Source organism: Vanellus vanellus (genome assembly GCF_965231255.1).
Source record: "Vanellus vanellus genome assembly, chromosome: 14".
Taxonomy (NCBI): domain Eukaryota; kingdom Metazoa; phylum Chordata; class Aves; order Charadriiformes; family Charadriidae; genus Vanellus; species Vanellus vanellus.
The window spans coordinates 5,170,874-5,196,846 of NC_138919.1; the positions used below are offsets into that span (position 1 = coordinate 5,170,874).

Genomic DNA, 25,973 nt, shown 5'->3' on the forward strand with positions numbered 1-25,973 from the left:
GCGTGAGATGTGCACATTCCCAAGCTGTAGATCATCCAGTTAATGCCTGTGACCCTTGTACAATGTAGATAAATATATGTACAGCTTCATGATGGTCTGCTACTAAAGATCATTATTCGTCTTAGGAGTATTATTTCAGTTGATTTAGAACCTGAACCTAGTGGGTGCCCTCAATTCTCATTGACATTGTTTTAGTCAGTGGAAATTGAGAATGAATTGTTTCTAAGCTTGAACTATCCAAGGCAAAACAAGATTTTTTTCCATTTGCTTTCTTTCCAGGCATTTGATTTTTTTGAAATACTGAGAAAAAAAAAAAAAAGATCAGTTCTTCTTCTTTTGCTCTGTATTTTTATCCTCAAAATGTAAACTACTTTTGATAGAAATAATGCCAGGACTAACAGATTACTAAAATCTGTGTAAGAGAAACATGCAAAGACTTAACTTCTATAAACTGAAAGCGATGTCACATGAATTAACTTGTCCTCTTGCAAGTTGAAAATTGAGACCCCTTTGAAGTCAATGTCTAAATTGCTATTGACTTCAGTAGGGATAGGATTTTGTCAAATTGCATAAAATTAAGTCTTTGCAGTGTGTGGACATGATTTTGTAATGAAAAGAAAGAATATCCTATGTTTTCTTCATAAATGGTACCCTTAAAATCCATGCTGTCTTTAACATTTTTCAAGTACTTGAAGTGTGCAGTCATAAAGGGAGGATGTACGTTGTGAAAGACAGATAGGTGCATATATTTTGCATCACGATAGCAGCGAGAAGTAAGGTCACGCTTCTCAGTTCCTGATAGAAGAAAATTTTCCCTTGGAATCATGGAGATAATTTCTTAAGTCTCGAATATGTATTGAAAAATTTCTGTAGATGCTAAATTAGACAGTGTTTTAAATGTTTCTGTTTCTTAAAGAAATCAGTAGGTTAAGAAATTTCAGTGAACTATTTCTTAGATTGAAGTGCTGTTCATGGATTCTGTATTTTTAGAACAAAGTACCATGGTATGAATGTTACGATGCTATGCATGCATATTTGCCTTTCAAGTGCTTATTCTGGGTAATGAAGATATATTTTTTAAAGTTATGTGAATAAAATAATTTGCATGTATGGCTGAGGCATGCTGTGTCAGACAGGTAAGCAAGTTACTTTCTATTAATTTTGGGTCAGTAATATCAACTAGAGATGTGCTGTATGCACTTTGTTCGCGATGCACTGTTTCTACTTAGGGTAACCTACGAAGGTGAAGTGCTACTCAGTAGTTTCATTTCATTTCCACAAAGGTGTGTTAGCATGTCGCAGCTCTAGTATTTTTCTGTGAGCTTATAATGCAAAACAATTCCTGCTTCTAAAAACTTGCTAAACTGAAAGGACAAAATTATAAATAACCTCCTGTGGTTAGTCATTTTTGCCAGGTATCAGTCAGGTGTCCCTGGATCATTTCATAGGCTGTTTATTCCCATAAATAAATGAATTTCTGAAAACCTATACATTACATAGAGAAACTGAACACTATCAAGATGCCTTTTAAATGCTTTAATTATGAATTAACGTACCTTCTCATGAAACAAATCAAATGCCGTAAGATAAAACATCAGTTGGTCACGTGTTCTGCTATGGGTAGAGAGTCAACATCACTAAGAGTTACGCTGACAAAAAAAGTCAAGGATTTGTCTAAGAAGATAGTGCTCTTAAATGCTGTAAAGGAAGCTTGAGATGGCATCAGTAGTAATGCAGTTGTTACAACCCTTAATTATTTTAAAAAAAAAAAACAAAACTCTAATTTTCAGATACACTTTGTGTATAATTAGAATTGTAATAACCTGTCTTTGCTTGCATAATTTTAAATATCTTAAATGAATTTTATATCTTTTTTTTTTGTTTGTTTGTTTTTTAATTTAACTTCTCTATTTAAATGTGGTTAACCCTCATCTTCAATCTGCTTCCCCCAAATGAATATGGTTTCTTGTCTTAATTACAAAAATTGTAACTGAATTTCTTTATGGGAGAACCCTAAAACTAGCATAGAGAACAAAACAAATAACAAGCTGCTCAAACGTTTCTTTGCATATGGGAAACTATGGGCAAACATGGATACCTCTGATTACTCACAACGACAGTTTGCTTAATTTGATTAGCTTTTCATTCATTTTTTAATGAATTTAATTTAGCAAATTTTGTGAGCTATTAATATTGAAGGTGCTGAAATATAGTTCAGTACAACTGCTTGTATCTTTTGTTCTTGATGTAGTAATCATCTGCTGCCCTATGACAATATTGAAGATTCCACATCTCCTTATATACTACTCTTGTTTACTGTTGATTTCAGCCCTTATTTAATTTAATTATACGTGAAATATATTTACTGTTAATGTGCAAACAATGCCCAGAAAAATGAAGTGAGGACCAGTGAGTATGTACTATTGAAGCAGTGACATGTCATGATGATACCACTTCATATTGATTTAAAAAATAAAAAAATATTTTTTTTTTATCACAGCTCATATACATAATGAATAGCAATGTTCCATATTTGACATGCTTCTTAAGTCAGGAGATGGAAAGAGGAAATCTTTAGATTGGAGACATGTTTTGGTAAATTAAAAATAAAGGTTAACAGAAAGATTTGGGACTCTGGAATCAATACACCAAGTCGATGGATAACGATCACTGTAAGAGAGCTCTATTCTAAAGAAATGCAATGGTATCCTTGTTTGTCACAGCTGGAAATACTGCTGGAAATAGGCAAAGAACAGATACGTAGGGGAGAATCAGGTGGCAAGGAAATCTCACCAAACAAATCAACCCAACCCCCAAATATTCGTTAAGACAACTCATTTACTCCTAAAACGAATTTCACAACAGAAGTAGACCTTGCAGAGTTCCCCAGTAATTTCTTAGAACTGTAAAACAAAAGAAACAAACAAAAAGGAACATTTTATTTATGAAGCAATATAATCACTGAATACAACTGCAAAAAAAAAAAAATTAGCATTGGATTTTTATACTGTGTGATCTATCATCGTACTAAATTGCACTTCCAGATTTGAAGCTCTTTGCAGAGGTGGATCAAAACATCGTGTTTGAGTTTCCAACATTTAAAATATTTCTGATAAATTTTCCAATTCCTGTAATTGATAAATGGGGACCTACTGGTCTATATGTGGTCTTCACCATTCTGGAGCTTTGCCTGCCAAACTCTTTAAACTGAGAGTGTTTGGAAAAATAATTGTAAGGATGTGCAAAAGAGACTAAATCTGATGTCAATAAAATGTTTGTACAGCTTTTATTCAGCTTTCATGTAAGATTTAAAAAAAAAAAAAAAAAAGTTGTTAGATTTCTGTCCAAGTCTGAAGTAAGAGAAAGTAGCAAAGTCATCGAGTTTTATATTTATGAGGTAGAACAAGTCAAAGCATGGCAGTGGGGCGTATTGTCATTTTGTCATTGCATGTTCACTTGATGTTGCTAGTATGTCTGCAATGCTGTATCGGATTTGACAGATCCATCACATAGCTCAGTGAATGGCTTGCTTGAATTAAGCCTATGGGCAGACTTATTCACATTGATTGGCTATTGGTTTTGTGTTTTATGATTTGGTTCTTGCATCTTCGATCGGAATAAGAAAAACGTTCCTTTCTAGCGTATTAACTTTGTCAGCAATATTTTGAAAGTCCGTATGGTAGTATAATAACCAACACCCCGATAATAGTAAACTAGCCTTGTCTGAAAGGCAGTCATTTCACTTGTACTGCTTGCTAACCCTGTTATACTTAGTAATGATAATGATGTGTGTTTATATATGCATGATTGTGTATTCATATATATACACACATTCCCCATCCATCACCCACCCACAAACACGCGCACACACACATGCACCCGCACACACGCGTGCACACACACACACACACATAGGTACAGAGGTATTTTGCTCTGAGCGTAATTCCCTTTTTCTAAGACAGCATCATATTTAAATCTCACTATAAACAATGCGAAGATTTCCATTGACTTCTTTGTTGTCTGGATTAGATTCCTCGTCACTGGAAGCTGAACTCTGTTGGGTTTTTTTCCCCACTAATCTTTTTTAAAAGCAAATGAAGCACATTCCAAAATATTTTGTACATAACACTTTTCAGTATAAAATATTTATTTTTTCTTTCATTATCAGTTTGTGTTACATGTTCTGTGGTCATACATAGGATTTTGTATGAAATTTGAGACAGGAGATTATTTTGTCATATGGAAGTTGTTTATCTTCCAGATCTGAAATCTTACTCCTGTTAAAATCCTGATATTCTCACAGTTTAGATTTTTAACATGCCTATGTGAAGTAATCATTTTTGTCAAAGTATTAGGGTCTACAGAGATGTAATGTCATATATTTTCTAGTTCTCTTTGGGCAAGTAGTTGAGAGTAGTAATACTTGATATTTGTGGTCAGATTATCCTAAAATACAATAGGTACGGATTTGATTGAATTGGAAACACGCTTATTAAAGAACGAAAAATTAAAATGAACAATAAAAGCACACAAACTATAAAATGTGAGCTTCTGTAGAAGGAGGTGATTTTTTTGTATATCGTAGGCTTCAAGATTTTCTGGTCTATGAATAAACCATGAAAACCTCTATAGTTTTATTCAAATTATTTTCTCTTATTGAGGATCTTACTAGTGATATATACTAAAAATTAAGGGGTTTGAGAGCATATAAAATATAATAGCATCTTCAGTCAGAATTTAATTTTCCATTAAATAATTTTATGGAGGGATAAATATCTTAAAATGTAGTACTTCATTCATTTCATTATTATACTTTCTAAGATTTAGGAAAAAGAGCTTCTACACACAGTTTTAACTTGTAGAGTAATCGGGTTGGAAGAGGAAAAAGAATAGAATATAGCAATAACTTTACTCTTGTACTCCCAGCTGGAACCTTCAAACCTTTTTTAAATGTTGCTATACAAGTTGAATCTTAAGAAATGGAGAAGTTTGGGGGACAAGATGATACATAAGCAGGAATCGTATAGCCCATATCCTGAGCTACTCAAATTTTGAGAATGAAAAGGATCAGTTAGCATCTTGACCAGGTACAAAGCTTGGGTTTAGCTATTGTAACAGCAGTAATACAGCATATATTTAAGACTTTTTTTCTTCGAACACTTAGATTTGATGTGGTGATGTTTGATTGGTCTAGTTTTTTCTGCATATCCTGTATGCTAGCTAAAGCTTGCTTATTCCCTAGTATTGCAAATAAAGATCAACTCATTCACTTTGCTGTTACAGAGAGGTAACGGATTTGGGCATCTACCTGTTAGGCTTGTATGTCTTTGAATGTCTATTTGATCTGTGGCAAACTAAAGGGTCACTGGCATCATGTTAATATTTCACAATCCATATTCATCACTCAGATCTCAGCTTTGGAAATGACTGGAGTACAGGACTCATGTTATAGCCATAACTGTACCTTTTAGTGAAGGAATTAGAAAGTATAAGTGGATGATTTTGAATAAAGAGAATGTAGTAGAAAAAAAAAAAAGAATCAAAGAGTTTAAAACACTATGGACAGAGAGTTTCCTGTACAGCAATTTGAAAGGAATTTCCTGAAATAGAATTGTATTGCATAGAGTACTTTCTAATGACTGAAACATGGTTCATTCTAAAATATTGTAGATATACCGCTTTTTGGGGGAGATACAGGGAGTCGCATTAATGTAGGGAAACATGGCAAACAATTACATTTCATAAAAATATAATCTCCTATCAAGTCCAGAAAGCCACTTTATATACTTTGATGTTTTAATACATTCCTCTAATATTTGGTAGAATTAGCGTGTTTTCTGATACTTTGAAGGTTTGATTCACCAGTGTGCAATATCAGTAGTCATGTAACTATTAAAACTCCTTCACTAGTTCACATTTGAGGTAATACCATAGTGAAAAAGCTTAGGGTTCCTGGCCCAGAATGATGGTAAACACTGATTATGAAACCTTTACCATGTCAGAGCTTGTATTCTTCATACCCTGCTTGTGCTTCTTTCCTGCCCTTTCCATTCTCCTTCACTGTAATATCAAGGGATATTTTAAGAATCCCCACAGACAAGGAAAGGCTTGGCTATTACTGTAAAATTTGGTTTGGTATCCATGCTGGAAATCATGAAGAAAGAACTTGAGAGAGAAGGTAGAGGAACACTAAATCCGGGATTTCCACACCTGGCTTCCTAAAGTGCTCCAGGTTTAAAGACACTGAGTACTTTTGCTGCCAGTTTCTTCTTGAACATAGTGGGAGCCGTTAAATGCTTACCACTTAAAGAAAAAAAAATATAAATCAGTGCACCTATTCCGACATTTACATGTCAGCTTCAATATCCTTGCTTTCTTTTTGTTTAATACATCTAGCCTACATCAGGTTATAGAGCATGAGTTTTAACTTGTGAGTTTCTTTCTTTAAAATAAAAGTTCATAGTAAATAACTGTGATTATAAATATATTCCTTTGGTACATTGTCATGCATGCTTTTCCTCTAAAAAAAGAGGGAAGAAAAGGATTGGTTAATATTTTTAAAGTAGGAATTATCTCTTTAATAGTTCATCTGGGCTTCTTCACTCTTAGAGGATATTGAAAGAAAGTGTGACTTAAAAATTTTTAAGTGCGTTGTATTCAGCAGACTGGATAAATATGGAGTTAGGGAGTTACTAAAACATTGATTCCTAATCCAACAGACCAAAACTGTTACAGTCTATTGGGTCAGTGCTTGTGACATGATAGGCCATAACAGTTCCTTTGGACATGTCAGTGTCTAATTATACACTTTTTAGTTTTCAGATCATTGACTTGATAGACCACAAAGAGGCAGATTAGAACGTGCCCTAAGTATTGTCAACCTCAGTGCTTCCACTGCGGGTGCTTTCCAGGCAAGAAGGAATTAAGAGCGTTGGGAAGGAGTCAGAGAGCAGGTGAAGGAATGAAATGATATTAATAAAACACGGAATGGACTGGATACAGTCTGTATGGATTAGCCATGTAATTTGCAATGTGTTATAGGCAAGGTGAGGAAGTATTAGAAGAACAAACTTAAAATAACTGTGTAGGCGAACTTAATCAAGAAAGAGGCCATTTACACTCTTGCGTGTTTTTACTGTAGTGTTTCCCACCTCAAAGGAATCTAAATAATTTGATTCTGTATTTAAATAGAAATTTTTCTCACATACCTTTGGGCTTGTCAAGTCTCTAATACTCTAGGAACATACCTGTGGCAAAACAGCAGGTTGTGAGAACACTGGACAGCAGGAATAGGAGTAGAAAGTTTACCTATGTATCCTAAAGCACAACTTCTTTTATGAAAACTGCTATGGGATGTTTCATCTACATGCAGAAAAAAATAAGGTCTTTGTTTAAACCTAAGGTGTACCAGCCTCTAAACTCCACTTTCTTTTCCTTGAATGAATTCTTCAATAATCCTGGCAAGTTTTTCATATATATGGCATTTTAGTTATAATATGAAAAAAAATATGTTGTAAAGTAACTTGTAAAGTCATTCAAACCTTAAAATAATGTAAAGGGAAAGAATTGTTTTAACTGCTAAAGAAGTTTCATAATTATACCTCTGTATACCAGGAGACTTGTTGTGGATAAAATGGTGGTTACTAGGAAACCATAGTAATCATTATGAAATCAGAAACAAATATAAAGTGTGATTAATGAGACATGATTTTAAAGATGACATGATATACATAAAGAATAAATCCCCCAACAAAACATATACATATTTTGTTATGTATTTTGCTGGATAAAATACCAATTCTTTACACAAAACTGACTTGAAAAAGCTGTACTATTTGCCCTGAAGAGAGTGAAAAATACGTCCAAAATATATTAATTAAAAAAAATTTCAAATATAAATGATAAAACTTCCAAAATAGCCTTAATTTAGCATTCCCGGATCATACTGACATCAGTTTACGTTCCTGACATGGAGCACTTCTGAAGTAAACTTATTGGATTCCTTCTTCAAGGATTTAGTTTAAGTGTGTGGACTGTGTTAATCACAGTAAAAGGCAAATAATCGTAGAGCAGTTGTGCCACTGACATCAGTACAAATTCTACTATTGAATTATGTGGCGTTCAGAATTTCACCTATTAGTTTTAGGTTTCACTTTAAAATGTTAAGATCCAGTTAAAAATAATCTGTGTTCCTCTTGCAGGTAAATATGCATATATATGCTATGTATATTGTAGTATTATTAATAAATACATTTATACTATGCATAATATATTATGTAATACTTCATACATAGAAAAATTCCACTGATACAGCAGGTAATATGAATTAGAACTAAGTGCATTTGTATAGTTCTGATTTAAAAAATAAACAAATCAGGAAATAAAATATGTGTACGTTTAAAATATAGGTGAAAGGGCTACAGATTTTTCTTTTCTTTTCTTGAACGTGTGCTTTTCACAATTGCGAAAGTGCTTTTTTGGTATTAAAACTAATTATTCCTGTTCAAGAAGTTGTTTGACTGGTGGCAGGGCAAAATTTAATGAGAGAGATTTCTTAAATTTTCTTTCTCCTCCTGTCTTTGGCAGTTGGGATTTTGTTAGAGACATTGTGTCATTGGCTAAATCATGCTGAAATGCCCTGTACTGAGCACACTGACTAACCTGGCAGTCAAGTTAAGGGCTTGTTTAAGTCACCTGGAAACAAGGATGTAGGGCCGTGTGAGATGACCATGCAGGCAGAGGTGACGCTGGACCTTCCGGGGTGGCGGCTGAGTTCAGGCAGATGGATGAGCTGCCTTTGCTTGGGCACTCAAGATGAGCTTTAGTGTTTTCTGTGAGGTAATATTGACAAAAGTAGCTACGTTCATTTATTTTGACGCAGGGTTTTACTCCATGTGCTTCCAAGGTCTGCCTCAAAATTTCAGAAAAGTGCATTTAATGAAATGGTCAAGAGTGATGGAGGTGGGAGATGCATTACCTTTTGACAGTGAAAGCAGAATAGCTGCATCTTCCTCTTTGTCTTGGCATCGTTAGTAGTAGTCAGGCTGAACGAGCAACGTTGCAGAAGAAAAGAATCTGACACGGAAGAAATTAGTCTAAAAGTAAAATATACTTTCCTAATGCACATCAAGTCAAACAAGTTGCTGTTAGTGTTATTGAAGCTTGATACCACATGAATTACTTTCTAGTTATAGTTATTCTTGCTTCATTTAATCTATCTCACAGGTATGGCTGTAAAGTTGTTGTCTTTGTGTTGTGATTCAAATGCTATGAGTATGGTAATGTACTTTGATCTTACAGTAATGGGAATATAGAGCACCATAACAGCAAAATCAACCTTCTTATTACAGTTATTACACTAATATTAAAAAGTTTAAATTCTTTGATAGCCTTGATATTTAAATGTAGGACACCAGAAGGAGGGAGTTGGGGAGGACTTCATAAAATGACATTAGAGGTAAACTCTGAAACTTTGTCCATACTTGGACATCACAGAAACCATTCAAGCAGCCAGCCATCAGCTATAAGTCATAGTGAAAAAGCCCTCAACATTAGAGTCCGAACAAGAGCAAAGAAGCCTTAAAGTTTAAAGCGTGAAGGAAAAATAAAGTATCTTTAACAATATAACGGAGCAATGTATAGACGTATCTCATACAATACTCCTGGGAACGACCATTGCTGCACTATATAGTTAGCACCAGGTCCTTGGAGAATACAGTTTGGAACAGCTCCAGTGAAGCCAGTGCTTTCAGTTAAGCTGCATCAATTTTACCGGCTGAGGTTCTGATCCATGAAATCTAAATACTGACTGTATTTGTAAATCCCGCGGTGCTCTTACCAGAAAAAGTCAACTGATTATGTATAGTTTAAATCTTCCCACTGTAGCTTCTGTTCAGTACTGTGTTTGCCTTCACCTTCATTTCCCGTGTTCTGGGGCTCTGCGCTGTTTTCAGCAGTCACTGTATTTTTGGGAGGGAGGACTGCACCTCTGTGTTAAGCAAGATTATTTCTCTCTAGTTTTGTGAAGTTAGTAAGCAAAGTCCAAGAATTCGGGTGCATGAAACATTATCACTGTATGTTAGCGGATAATAATTTTTTTTACGTTTCAAATTTTCTAGAGTTAGCGTGATTATTTTTAGGGAAGTCCCGATTTCTTAAAACCCCACTTGACCTCTATTACGCCTTCTATTTTATGGAAGCCCTGCATTGCCAAGAAGAGGGACTAAAAACTTCTGGGAGTGCTGGGTCAAATTATACGTGTGTCAAAATTTTGTTCTCGGTCATGTGCTGCGTAAAGTACAAATCGTGTTGAAAAGGCCACCTGTCACCCAGCCTCTCAGGGAGAAGATAGGCCACAGACAACACTTAGTAATTTGTCCCATGTGCCCTACAAAGACAGGTTCTTACACCTACAAGGACCTAAGTATATAAGCTTCCCAGCCACGGCTGTGAGTGCTTCTGTCCACCTGCAGACTAGCGGGGCTGTGTACGATGACTGTAGGAGGGAAAATGCGGTAGTAGGTTGATGCTTTTTTAGGAATACGTAGTGGAGCAAAGCAAGAAAGAAGAACGTGTCCTTTCCCAGGGTGGGGTGACTACATGGAAACTTTTAGGGGGAGCACTCAGAGGAGCAGTCTATCCTGAAATTATGTTGGAATCGTGCCTCATCGGGGTTAGATCCCTCAAGTCCTAAAAAACAGCATCTGAAACCCGTTCTCTGAATCTCTTCCTGTCTTCCACTTCCAGGTTCTGAATTTACCAACTAAAAGTGAAGTAGCCAAATCCCGTACGGGTCAGGCAGCATCAGCAGGGAGGTCTGCACTGTACGCCCAGTCTCGGTTATATGCTTCTGCTCTTTCTGAGCTCCATTCTGCTTTAAGTTGCCACTGACCTTTAAAATCAAGTCTGTTTAGATGTAGAAAATGTGATAAAAGTTGCATATATTTATGTGTGACTGAATTATCAGAGTTTCAGTATTTAAGAAAACTTTCGCTGCCTTTTCTCAGTGAGGAGAAACTCCCAACTTTGCACATGTGAAGGAGCCTAAAGTTCAGTATCGTATCAAAGATGGTATAAAACAGAATTCCTCTCTCTGTTCGAGTATGTGTTTGACAGTCCAGTAGCTGAGATCATTGGTGTCAGTGTTTATGAGGATGGGAAACGTTAAGGGAATTTTGCAAAAGTTGGAAGGAAAGTAATAAATGTTCATTAAACAAAAATGCTGTTAATAATCTAACTTAATTTTTCCCGATGGAGCCTTTAAAATATGTATACGCTAAAAGCTAATCAACCTCATTGGAATATCGGGTATCTCAAACTTGAAAGTAAGTCTCAGAATATGTAGATTAAAAGAGAGTCCAGACTAGTTCAACGTGCTTACAGAACAGATTTCTGCAGAAATAAAAGCTAAAAATACTGCATAGTAATTGCAAGTCGTTGACATGGTTCTACTAAATTTCACATATAAAGTCTTACCTAAGCTGAAATTCAGTGTTGACGTGCATGTAGCTGCTGTATTAGGTCAGCATGCTTTAGAATTAGTGCGTAGAAGTTTTTTCTGCGCTGTTGCAGCACAGTTAAGGTGACTTGTCAGAAACAAGACTAAAAAGACAGCTTTTCTGGGTAGATGCAACCTTTTGGTAAGGGAAAGTACTGACAAAAGATATTTGTGAAATATCTTGGGCCTCCAAATTAACTTGTGGTAGTATAAATGTGCTGAGGAAATTAGGCTATGGTATTTAAAACAATAATAATTAAACAAAATTGCACAGTCCAGAAGGCCTAATTTCTGTAAGTACATAACATTTACAGAAGTCATTTGCAATTAGTAGTATGTTTCACTAAATAGTGTATATAAGGAAAAGCCTTAGTCAAGCTTCACTTAAATTCCTGTTCTTAACTTGCTTAAATATTTTGATTTCATACTTTAGTATTTAAAGTGTTAGAGCAGGGTACTTTTAGTCAGATGATAAAGTTGAACGTGAAAATATTTTGAAAGAGCATCGAGTCACTTACTGTTACTTTTGCTGTCCTCTCCCTCTGTTTTTCTCTGAATTCTGGAAATACCTTGAATGTTTAAACATTCTTTCTCCAACTTTAAAAATACCTTTATTGCCATACTGATAAAAATCTGCGGTAGTTTTCAATTACCTGGAAGAAAGAAGAAATTGATATATAGGACTGAGAGGAGTAATAGTATGCAGAACTCTTTGCCCTTGGGAAATAGCTGCTCAGATGGAACACAACCATTTTAAGTCCCAGAAGTACGTTTCCATGCGAGAGCTCAGGCTGCCAAGGGATTGCGCTTAGCCCAGGGTGTGAATAGCGGGCAAGTTGGATATATATGAATATGTAACTGTACATCCAGATCAATATATTTGTCACGTTACTCTTTCAATTTGTTTTTCTGTTTATCCCCCTTACAACCAGTAACAACTTCTAAAATTTTATTTAAAGAAAAAAGAGAGTTATCTGGATTTCAGATGTGTGGGGTTTTACATCTGAAGTATAAAACAATGAGCAGTAAAAATGTTGTTCTATACTTCCACTGTTAATGCACAAATGAAATTGATGGAAGCAATTCTGTATCTTAATAACTGAGCGGGACTTATTGTGCGGTGAAGTGCGGTCCACTTACATTTCTTGTACCTTTTTGAATCAATAGAAAGTGTAGAAGCGATGAAAACAATCTAAAAAGCATCATGAACTGTCACCACACCTTCCTTGTGAGTTTTTTTAAGCCTTACACGCTCGGTACAGCTACTGCATGATAGTGGTGGGTAAAGGGCAGAAGCCTGCGTCTGCGCAGCCCCGAGTTAGGTTAGCCGCCCTTTTCCAGGACAGCTTTTCATGTACTTTAAGGCAGATGGAGTACGATGCACCACAGCATCAGCTTAACTCGGAAGGACTTCCTTGGCAAACTTTTGTCCACGCTACGGAATAATACTTGCTTTGGACATCGGGTGTGATACATTTGTATAGCGACACCTCTGATTATCAGTTCTCTCTGTGGGTCTCTATAGACAATAGTACAGAATTGAGCTGAATAAAAACCTCCCACAAAAAAAAAAAAAACATTAAAGCCATCAAACTACTAAACATTTTTTTTTGTCATTGTTACCAATAATACCTAATTAGTTATAAAAAAATTGAACTGGCTTATTGAACTCCAGCATCTAGTCTTACTTTTCATTCTGACATCCTCCTTACTTTTAAAGTTGATTTATGCAGTTGTGAAATTAATTTTACAAAAGCAAAATACAGGGAAAATAGTACCTTCCTATGTAAATTGAAGCAGTATAGCAAGGAATGTTTATGGTAGATATTTTCTGAATAGGTATCCATGCGAGTTAATTTTTTTAAAATTAATTTTCTATCAGTAACTAGTAAAGAGCTGGTAATAAAAAGTAAAATTTCAGAACAGTTTCAATAACATCTGTGGCTCCAAAAGACAAATAGCAGTTGGTATTCTGGGGTCTTTCTGTAAGTAACTAAGGCAGCATATTATTCTTGCAGATAATTTTGCACTTTGGCATCTGAAGATAGAGCATCTGTGGCTCACTGCTCCACAACAAGAAATGTTCTGAATAGAGATAAAGAGAAGGAGTTTCTCAGCTAGCCACTTTAGAGGCGGCTTTTAAGGAGAAGTGATCTTTTCATTTAGATGAGAGTATTTTCTGTAAAACAGTAGCTGGTAAGTCTGCATTGCTACTGGATGAATCCCTTTTAGGCAACCATCTACCTGTTTCTTTCTATATAATTGTCACAAGAGGTGGTAATAAAAAGTGATAGCGGTAAATACAGTGACAGGTTACACTACCTATGAAATACAGAGTAGTTCTGTATTTATATTGCGAAATTTATCCCCCTTCATTTTTTTGAATTCATCTCTTTGGCATTACATGCTAGGTAGATCTCATTAGTTTGTGAAATTGCTGCAGATGACAAAATAAAGAGCAAAACTACCAACCTGTACATGCAGTTGAAAATGAAAGAATATACAGTTTGATCGCTAAATTAATTCACACTAAAAGGCAGGTGTTAGTATCTCGGAGATGGGGCAGAGGCAATGATCACACACTACTTTTGATCTTAATCAATCCCGTCCCTATAGTGTGGATTACAGATTCCCTGTTTTGTTTTATTTTTTCCCAAAATGTGAACTTCTAAGTAACAAGCTTTGCAGGTTTCTAAACGGGCATTTCATATCTCTTGAATACATTGGAGGTGAAGTAATAGAACTAGCTTTTGTTCTCTTAGGGCTTAACTCCTGAAGGTTCTGTTACCCCTATGAGATGTTTGCTCCTGAACCGAACAGTTTTCAATAGGACCTTCAGAGTACTTAATGCTTGACAGAGCTTGCATCATCTTGCAGAGCTAAGTTTTCCAGGTAGTCCTCAGTACAGGCAAGGACTAGTTCCTTCTAGCTCCTATTTGGTAGACTCTTGCATTAAAGCTGTGCGAAACAGAAGAACTCGGTTCTCACCGTGCTTAGCAGTGCGGGCTGGAGGAGCTTCAAGTAATCTGGAGTAAAACAGCACCAAGTTAAAACTTGAGCCAGGTTCTTTATTAATCCCACACGACCGACACAACAATAATTCAAAGGAAGCTGTGTATATGCTTGTAATGGAATCATTTGATGTTAATCCTTAAACATGGTTTCCGCTAACCCAAATCCTGTTTGCTTTGACTTCGGAAAGGACAAATCAGGATTTGTGCCGTAGTGAAGTTTTCTGCGTTTTAAAATATTAGTGTATTTAGCATTTCTCTTTTTATGTTACCTGGTTTAAAAAAGAATTTTGCAAGAGAAGGTTTATATTAAATTACTTATATCTCTAGTTTATTCTCCTAAGATTATGCAAAAGACTTTTGTATGTATTTGGATGACAGTATATGAGAATATACTATGTCATTTTTTTAATAAATAGCAGAAAAATCATTTTCTGATTGCAATTGTATTAGACATATAAAAAGCAAAATATTTTATTTTCAATATCCTCCTTTCAGATGCACGAAGTAAATTGCAATTTTTTTTTTTCAAAAAATGCTTTTTACATATTTTGCAGTACTGCCCTATAGCCATATAAATATTGTTTTATTTTTATTAGACTTCATAAATATATTGACATATCTGTAACACTAAACATGAAGCTTCCAATGCAAGAGTTTGTACATAGTCCATATCCAAATGTTGCCATTATTTCATTTAAAAGATCCCAGCATGTCTACCTCATGATCCTTATAAACTCTATAGTACTGAAATACGTCAACACTTTTTCTTGCTACATTCATTAAAATTAAGCACCCTTACCCTACCCCATCTGTAAACATTAAGTCAATTGGCAGCTAGCACATTTCCCAGTCAGCAAGCAGTATTGTGAATTTTATCTTCTCTTGCAGAAATCAATTCGTCTTCGTTGCAGCAGATGAAATTTCTTGTAACACCTCTGCAGGTAACAATCATTGATACTTCTTGATGCATCCATCCAGGTCTCAATATCCTTTTTCACATGCTGCATTTAATCGTAAGAGAAAGCATAGGAAAGTCCATAGGATAAATCTTTGGAATAGTTTAATTAATTTATGGCTTGAGCCTATAGGTTCTGCCTGTAGGTGTTTTATTTCCAGTTTAAATATCATATGGCCTAGAAAAGAAAGGATATGTTAAACCTTCTAATAAATACTTGCTGTGCAGTACAATCAAGATTGTGACTTTAAAAAAGCCAAAACGGAACAAATGAAAAGAGAAAAGGCTTAGATGTACGTAGGACATTGTAAGTGCTAAAGAGTTAACAATTTTCTTTTCAACTCTTTGGGGGCAAATATTGCCCACAAGGGTGCTGCAGACCCTAAAGCACTCACAAAGTCTATCCTATGGATAAGATAGTGGGAGAGAGGGTCTGTGCCTTCAGAGGATCGCTCTCTAGTAAGTAAAAAGTCTTAGCTGCTTTACTGATATACTCATCATGTTGTAAGCCACGGGTACGCAAGAATGATCAATGTTTTTAAAAGGTAATGGTAATATATAAATATATTGAATGTGTCAAGAGATTTTCTCTCGTAAGCAGTAGACTCTGAACAGTCTTAGTCTTAATTCAGGTAAGGATGGTATTATGTCACTACATAAGAAATCGAAAGCCAAAATAAATAGTAACAGTGCCGGGACATATTCTGCCAAGAATGTTATGCAAAAAGTCTACTGAGTTCAGAGAAGCCGCTTGTATTGAAGGATGAAAGGGTACCTAGTGTGACACAAAATGTTGGTATTAAGAAGTGCTTATTTATGGAGTTTTACCTTAGCAGAAATAAGCGAAAGGTGAAGAGTGTTCTGCTCATGCCGCACTGTATGCTCTCTGTAGCGGTTTTGGTGGTAATCTGAAAAGTTCTCCTGTAACAAAGCCTCGTTTAACAAAGATTTTTCAAAAACCTAAATCATTAAGAGAATACATTTTGACAAGTCAACATTTGACACTTTCTTGATCTCACTAGACTTGGATTTTGGCTTTCATTATTTCACTTGTGCCTCCTGCTTACCTCCGGATTACAGTGAGCTGTAGTAGGGAGGCTGTTAATTTATAAATCTAGGCCATGCTAAGTAATAATAAATATAATTGTTTTAGCAATTTTTTAACTTCTTGAGATGGACATGTGGTCTTTAGTATTTTTATTGTCCTGAAAACAGTTTCCTGGTTTGCAGAGCGAACCCTTCTAAACAAGAATTATTTCTCTAATACAGATTTTTCTTTTTCCCTCGGCTCAGACACAACTTAAGTGTCCAAGACCATATTATACATATTCTGCGTATCACTGCTTTGGAATTCCAGTCAGAAATATAGCGCTCCTGTATATCAGAAATTCCGTGAACTTTACACAGAAGGAAATGGATCTCTGTGTATATTTATTAAAACTTTTCAGTTTACCAATTGATTACCTCCGTTGAATTGATTCAACAATAAGGTATTTTCGTTAGATATGTTTTTGACCATATGATAAACATATCCATCTTAGGTGACTGTAGGTGCCTTTTTTTTTTGTAATATGATCTGAAGGAGAAAGCTAATGAAAGCCTGTGTCTTCTGTTTCTCATATACCTAAGTTTTAGTCATAGCCTTTAAAGGACTTTTGGCTTTATAAAAAAATCATTCTCTGGCCTGTATTCCTGTGGTACGAGTTGCCAAAGTTGCATTTGGTTTTTCAAATCTGTAAGTTGACTTTCAACTAACTTATTATCTGATGTTTTGTGTTTTAGTACATGGAGCACATATAGAGATACATAAACTTAGAACCGGAGCTAACCTTCCTGTGGTTTTTCAGATGCATGCAAAGCACCTACAGTACAGTTCGATAGTGCTTTTTTTTTAGTGCTCCTAAACTCAATTACAGTAACTCAACTGTGTTTGTAAAACTGACATAAAGTGAAGATACTGATAATACGCTCAATGTTTGAAATGTGAGTATATGTACGTTTGTATTGTTTCCCTGTAAAGAATGTGTGTGTTCGTAGATCTCAAATAATAATATAACAAGTAAACTTTTGGTTAGAACTTTATTGTCAAATGGAAGTGGGAGGTCGTGGGTGATTCTGCTGGTAATACTCACTCTTCTCTTCCTAATACTTTATCATTCCTGCCAGAGGATACTTAGCCCTCAGCCACATCACATCTTTTCTGATTTGGGAATAAAGTAATCTTGAATAAGTAAATGTGTTAATGAATGGATGGTGTGTCCATGCGCACATTTCTATTTATCTGTGTATCTGTTCTTGCATGCACATTATATAAAGAGAACCTAGTCAAGTATCTGGCAGGGGGATCCTTCCATGGGAAATTTAAAAACGTTTCACTCTTGATTGCATCCAGTGCATTCTGAGGCTAAAAATAATTACTCTTCAGAAGAGAAGTTCTGTGCTTCTGGGATAGATCTTCCCTGGCAGGCATGATTAAAGAGTCTGCAAACAGACCCGAACTAGAACAGAGGTAGGGGAACGAGCTGAAACCTCCTATCAGTTTGATGATGGAATTTTAACAAAGATCTCTGAAGACTGCTCTAGCAAATCTCTGACGATGGGTACGTTAGGGGAGAACTAATCCTGAGGTTCCTGGCTGATGGGGGCAATGGGCATCTTGCCCTGTCAGGCTCCTAATAAATCAGAGTGAGACCCAGAATAAACCCACGGTTTATTTACATGTTGGTTACAAAACATTGTGCATTGTTGCTTTTGAATCTTTAGCATTTTTAATGAATTTTTCAAATCGGTGCTCAATATATTTTTTCCTTCTAGGTCTTGTAAGAGCAAAATTCATAGCTTGTAAAGAAAAAAATATTTCGTAGCAGCTTTTCCAAGTGCATTCTAGGATGTACCTGCATATTACATGTTATGATTTTTGTGTAAATGTGGGGCAGAATCATTATTATTCTATATTTATATCACTCTTTCTTTCTTCCTCCAGTTTTTAACTGTTATCCAACTTCTATTTACAAACCAAAAAATCCAGTGCAGTCGGATGCCTGGTATTATTTTTCTCCCAAGTGTATATGCAGTTTATGATTTTGAAATAAGAGAGAGAGAGGCAAGTGTATATATAAACCTGAATTTGAAATGAAGTATGGTGGAAGTGGATATAACATCTGTCCAATTGTGACTGTATTTATTTACATATTTGAGCAGAAACATCCCCAGGAGGTGGGATTGTGTGCGTGTGTGTGTGTGTGCGCAGAAGAAATGCATTCTAAAGCTTTAGAAGTTGACAGTCCTAGATTAAGTTATTGACCTCCATTTGGAGAAATATACAGTCTCCAAAACAGATTAAACATTCTGAAAGGTTTAATTTTATAACTCTAGGAGAAATGCTTCTTAAAAGCAGGCAGCTTAAAGCAGCAACCATTGGAGTTCATACTATTGAAATAGTTTGAACACAACACTGGCAATTTTTAACCAATGCAATTGCTCAAGTCATTGCAGTTTTCCCGTATACTATCATTAATATACTATCATTAACCTGTCAACACTAACACAACCTGTCAACACTAACACTACCACAAATTTCACTAATGAAACAATAGCAAATATGGAGATACTTATTTAAAAGCAAATGAATATCTGACAAAGTGCTTAGAGTGGTTAAGGTGCCTGTTGTGGTGCACCTCTGCTACGGTAAATAAATGATCGTAGCCGGTCAAAATTTTGCCATATATGTTTGCATACATCTCATTGACATTCACGTGTCTGGTAGCTTGAGCAGGTTATATTCTTCCAGAGGAATTTCTGAGAAGTACATATAATCCAAACTGCTTTGGAAAAGTGCAGTTACAGGCTTTTCGAATTATTGTGCATAGACATACGTTCTGTTGTGAGAGGTTCTTCCCTTTGAGTATTGCTGCCTGTGGGTCGGACTTTATTTCATGAAGCAATTTGACTGGGAAAGTAACCATTTTCTATGAGATGCTTTTATTATTATGTTATCATCTTCTACTAATCAGATAAAATAAAAAATGAGGATGAAGGAGTATCTGTAAGGTCTTTGTGCTAGTATTTATTTAAGGCCGTAATGCTTTTCCCTGTGAAAAATAGCCGATACTGAAGTTTTTGCTCTGGAAAGACTAGGAATTGTTGTACTAATGCACATTATTAAACTTCTTCTATAAATTCAAGTGTCCTTTATGTTGGCAGTTTAAACTTGCTTTTACTGCTGCTGTAAAGAGTTGCTTATGTGGAATTCTATTTGTTACCACTTTTACTGCTTTTGGTAGTTGTGTGGTAAAGATGTTCGGCTATCGGGTCAGTTGATAAAAATCAGTAAACACTTTGATTACCCTCTGTTCTTTCATGAAGTTTGATTAATTCCTTTTTCTCACCCAGTGAAAACACTGGCAGCCCTTTTTGGCATCTTTGTCATTATCTCTTTGACAGCTTGCCTTCCCGGTGCTTACAGTTCTAGGTCAGTTCGCATGGCTAGTCAAATGTGACAACATGACAAGATTAAGTAAAGCTGAGGTTCTGTGATTTGTAAATGGAGGATTTGCAATGTGAAGCTCCTTTGATAACAGAAATAGTGAATAATCTGTGTTTGCCCGCAACAAGTGCGTAAAAGCATGTGTGCATCTTCTGTACTGTTCTTTTAATTAAGCAATCGGATTCTTTTTCCCTTATAGACTGAAAATAGCACACACGAAAGGTGGTTTGTGCGTGTGCATGTATGTATGGTTATATACAAGTACACCAAATAATCAAGGATTCAGTTTCAATATCTTGAGATTCTCACATTACATTTAAAATATTAAACAAAAAGTTAATAAGATTGCATACTACAGAACTTTACACACAAGCACAAAAGACTGCTTTGGAATTTAATAAACAAAGTAGCCTGCATAATTAGCATTGAACTAGATAAGAATTTAGTCAAGGTTTATTGCCCCAAAATATAACAGCAATAGGAATAGGAAAATGCTTTACAGATTAAAGAAATACTTGGTTTTCACTGCAATACAGCTGGTTTCGGGTATCACCTGATGGCAAGCCTCAGTTTCCCCAGTGGCCTTTTTTAATGAAGTTTATATAAAGTCGAACTTTCTTGGACAGAGATGATACAGAAAGTTGTTGTTGGTAGCACAGAACTATGTTAAATTTTTAACGAGGCATCAAGTGAAATCCCCACAGCAAGACTGAAACTTGAGAGAAAGCTTTTAAGCTGAGGTCTGTCCCTGGGGTCGTTCCGCAGCAGTTACTCAGCATCCGCTCAGGAGGGAAGTCACCTGTGCTGCTGTTTGTTGCGCTTCTATATTTCTGCAAATTAACCACTATCAATCATATTTATTTAAATGTTTAACAAGGTGGCAGATCAACTTTGGACGGCTGTAAACTTCTAAGAAACTTCAAAAGAAGCTACAGGTTGGCATACAGAAATAAAAATTAAAATCGGGTCTGAGCATCAACGAGAAAAATTTCTGCAAAACATGCCCATCGGTTAGCAAGAAAATTAACTGGCCAAATTCAGATGTGACATAGATTAGTAAACGGTCAAGAATTTGAAACTTGTCTCTGCATGTAGAAAATTCTGAATAGGCTTCTCGAGTTTCTTCTTGCTCCAGCCTGCAGGAGAAAGTAAAGACTGCTTTTAATATTTGGTCAGTGACGTATTTACGAAGATCCCTTCATGGAAATCTTTTATTATTGCCCTATCCCTATGGTAGACTGTGGCCAAGTTTCTTCATCTCTCTGAAAACCTAGGAACGTTAATACTGTACTAATAGGAAATCCCTCGCGGCATTCGAGGTATACAGGAGTTCAGCACTGCAGTATACCTTGAGGTTTCTCACTGTTTCATTGTGCTGTCTGTCTCTACTACACCTTCCCAATTCTTTATCTGCTCCACATCACAAATCTGTAAAGCATTATCAGTCGTGGAAGAGGAGAATGATACGCAAGAAAATATTTTATGGGTCCTCCCTTGCAGAATCATCTTAGTGTTTGATAATTGTGCATTTAAAACTTTGCATAGGGGATTTTAGCATTCTTAACCTTTACAATCAAGAAAAATGACTAGAAACTGGTTTTATGAGCTGATTTTGATCATTTTTCTTGGTCTTAAGTGAAAACTTAGGATAGACATCTTTCCTCGTTGCCCTCAACGAGGGCGACCTGAATTGCTCATTCAGGTGATTGAAATGCCTAAAGTTGCTTGGTATTAATATCCAAAATTAAATAAATCGATAGGTTGCACATGCTTTGAGCACCGTAAGCAGATACCATCCTACTCTAGTAAAGAATTTTAAGTTAAAGGACTACCACTGCTGCACAGTGTTGGCCCACTGAGCTTAAAATACTGCTGAGCAATGTCGTATGTAACTGGTGCGCGTACGACGGAGCTCTGCTGCTCGTGTCTTCTGTCTTGGCATCATTGTAGTTATCTGGCCAAGGGAGAGCGCAAGATGTTAGTCTCTGGAACCATTGATCTGGATAAGGCCAGGTAACCCGTGCTGTCCCTGGGTTCCTTTCAATTCTTTACTAAAATCTTTGCATCTCTGTCGAAAATTTCAGTAAATTAAGGTTACTCTGGTTGAAGATTCAACACGTACAGGTTTGAAGAAGCAACAGTTTTATTACTTGATTGGTCCATTATAAGCAGAGCTAGTAAAGAATGGATAATATTGTAGAAAAGTTAGAACCATGAGCTTTCCGGCAACAGGTACGCTTTGCTTGTAATGCAGCAAGTACTGGGGGATTAGATCAGAGTTAGATTTAGCTGAGGTAGTACCAGAGTTTTAACATCTCTTTTTATGTTTCTTTAAACAAAGTCATGATTATCTATAGTTCTTTTAGCAATATGTAGACTTTAAAAATGGGGGGAAATGATAATGATCAGAAAAATACAGGCATCGAATTCCGGAAAAAAAAATTCTTGTTTCAACAACTTATCTGTGGTTCTCAAATCACTTGAGGAAAAGGTATTAACTTGGTTCATATTCTATACTGTGAATTTTTCCTTATTAATGTTGCTATTAAACCCTATAATATATATATTGTTAAGGAGCTTCCAAATGTCTGCAGCATCAGAGCTCCGCTGTCTGTCTAGGTGTGTATGGAAATACAGTCATAGTACCAAAGAACTTAAAAATCGAAAATAGTAATTACAATTAGAGAGGCACATACTTTCCCTGTTTTCAGAGACTTCAGCAATACCTACTCCTGATGATTTAAAGAGAGATTCCATTTCAGGGGCCCTACTAAAATAAATCTCAGAACCAATTACCATTTTTAATTCTCCTTCTTTTTCGTTTGTGCAGTGGACAACAAATTGTGCTTTTACATAGTATTTTAGCAATTTTAAATCCTGTACGGAAAATGATTGAAGAAGTTGAGACACAGCATGAGTACAGAAGAACCTACAATACACTGAGCTTTTGGTGAATAGTTTACAGCTGCATTTGCAGACGTTAGCATGGCTACACTGATTTATTTTTTTTTCCTCAGTTATTTCCCAGTAAGATGTCCAACTACTTCAGAACCAGTCCAGTATGGTAACAAAATGCTAGCAAACATTTTTTTTCCTTGTTATGTCGTGAATACTTCTTCCAGATATACTGGAAAACAGTGGAACTTACCTTGTTCTAATTAGTGGTGCATGAAAATTGCTCATCAGATGTGTTCTTAGACAAAAATTTGTAAGTGCACGTATTGGTTTTGGTACACGGATTTAACATTCTGTAAAATACATAGAAAATCCCATTGAGTATTAATTTATTCAAAATATTTTGCCATTTGCATGCCCTAAATTTTAGTAAATTGTTTACCTGCAATGATTATTTCCAGTGTAAATTATCACAAAGCATTTAAATGCCAATAATTTTAATGAGAAATAAGCATGCTGGCATAATAGTGAATAAATGAAGCAATGACTATGTGACTGGAGTAGCTTACTGATTTTCAGTGTGACAATATAGTTTAAATCCTTCGTACTATTTTCAGCATAGAAATCAGAATCTATTCTGCTAACCTTCTGAGCTTCTAAATTTGGTGTCATGCAAGGGCGTGTTTAAAAATTAGCATTTAAAAAGAAACCCACTTGCTTTAAGTTTAAGCTGACACTGTTCCTTTCCTCTGTGGAAATGAAATTTATTAATCATAATAAAACCATCATATTCTGAAGGTAGAGGTCACCCTGAGGAGAAAAAAAAAAGTCTATTCATCACAGAGGAATTTCAATGCATTTTTTTTCCCAGATAATATCTGAGCGTGTATTCTCTCCCCTTTGGAAATATATTCTTCCGTGTTTGCGCTTACATATGTCAAGTGTATTTCAGAGGGTGCAAGAATGAGAATTTTGCAATTAATTTTATATACTTTATGTTCTTTTACAGAAGATTTGGACGAATGCTTTTTACATTTTATTTTATTTTATGTTTACATTGCACACATTTGTTCAAGTGAAATTTCAATATCCCGTAAAAGAAAAGGAAGAAGTGTTTCTTGTTTTTAACAAGAATATAAGCGTTGCTAATTCTGAAATACCATTTTTATGTTAATATCACAGTACAAACTTCAGCATTATCATAATATAAATGTAAAGCATTCTTTTTAAGGAGCAAGCGTTGACTTAGGTCATAGTTTTCACGTTAGAATTGCTTCACAGCTCTTGTTTTAAGGAAGAAACGTGGTTTACACGGTAGGATGAAAAAATGATGTAAAACACTGACAATAAGTTATTACTACTTTGGCAAAAGAGTAATAAAAATGTACTCTAGAAGTAAATACTGGATTTAAACAGTCGGTTTTTTTCTTTCTTTTGAAATTGCTTAATTTTTTGAATCCATATTTTCCTCTCCGTTGTCCAGATTTCTGTAAAATATTGATGTAATACTATTAGCAATGTGTTAAATCAGTGTTGTAAATTTGCTAGTTACTTCAGTAGCTGGGTTAATAATTTAATAATGCCTGAGCACTACCTGTCCAGGCTTGTTCCTTCCTTACAAGTGGCCCTTGCATTTAGGCCACTTAATCCGCTGCCACGGGTGACCCATTAGAGTTTCAGTTTTGTATAGGCACTGTGACATACTCAAGCATCCTGCAGGAATGGGATGCGGTATGGAGTTAAAATGCAGCCCTACTGCAGGGAAGGGATCGGAGCAGTGGAAACATAAAGCTTACAAAGTCCCACTGTAGTTAGTGGTTTACACTAGACCAAAACTAATGTAATTCTTACAGATCTAAATTTACAGTCCTTGCTCAGTAATACCAGTTAACCAGAAAAAAAAAACCAAACAAAAAAAAAAAACAAAAAAAAAAACAACCAAACATTTGAAAATATACTGATTCCCATTGCCCAAATAATAGTCATGACATTAAAGCATGTATAATAATAGTACATGCAATTCCTCCACCATGTTACGAGGGACGTGAGGAAAATTTATAGTGCTGGAAACAAGTCTGGCTTTAAATTAATCATTTTCCCTTTCTAGATGTTTTCTTACTGTTTGAATGAGATTTGGCTTGAGAGAATTAAAATTATAGTGATGTTTAAAATGGATTCTCAGACTTTAAAAATGGGCATACAGAGGAAAATAAGGTGTTGTCTTCACTTCAATGTAGATGAACAAGACGTACAAGATTCTGTTACGGCTACTGTCAAAGCTAAGTATTTTAAATCTCTAAATATTATAATGCCTGCATCCTAATGCAGAGGGTTACCAAGGCTGAGGTTTATGGAAGTTCTTCCAACCAAAGAGGCTCTGGAGTACAGGGTCAGTGTCAAACCTGCTTGAAGAACTCTCATGCCCCCGTTCCAACTCAAAGGATCACCAAGTGTCATTTACCCAACATAGGCTGATCTGAGCTATTCTTCCTTCCATTTTTTTTCAGTGGAAACTGCCTGGTTTCTTTGTTGTTATCTGCCTTGGATAATTTCCAAATCCAGGTGTTCATGGATACCAAGTATTTAAATGGAATTGATATATAAATTTAATCCTTCACTCATCGATATATTGGATGCAAATGAGGAATTAATGTGTTTTAGACAAGTCTTTTACACATATTTTTCTGAGCTTAAGACCATGAGATAGAAGGTGATTGCCCAAGGCGCTGCTTCCCTTGGATATTCATGTGTATCTTTGATAGCTATGAGGACCTCTCTGCCCAAATCTAAAGTAAACATAGCATATAGAGCCCACATTCATGAACTTGTACCTTCATAGTTTTAATAGATTGACTCCTTTTTAATGTAGTATCCTTAACAGAAAGTTGAATCTACTAAGTAAACAAGACAGGACGACTGAAGGCATTTGGCTACTATGGTTGTACTTTATAGTGAAACATCCAGATTTTGCCATGGAACACTTTGTAAGAACACAAGCACGCTTTACATTTGCTCAAAATGCCAGACTGTTGCCGAAAAAAAAATGACTTATTCACAATACCGAATATCACCCAACGTGCACTTTGAAGTTTGTCCTTATGGAACTTTTTTCTACTTTTTTGCATC

General features: G+C 35.6%; 1 protein-coding gene across 10 annotated transcripts in view; it reads left to right on the forward strand.

Annotated features, from left to right (window-relative positions):
* The window catches only part of RBFOX1 (RNA binding fox-1 homolog 1), a gene marked incomplete at both ends in the record, with an annotated part of 1,320,957 nt that overhangs the window by 1,292,071 nt on the left and 2,913 nt on the right, over positions 1–25,973 (forward strand). The window contains one exon of one of the 10 annotated variants that reach the window (XM_082490611.1): positions 15,400–15,452. The exons of the other annotated variants lie outside the window; for them this stretch is intronic. Coding sequence (XP_082346737.1) covers positions 15,400–15,452 — 53 coding nt within the window. The remainder of the gene's footprint in view (positions 1–15,399; positions 15,453–25,973) is intronic. 10 annotated transcript variants of the gene reach the window in all.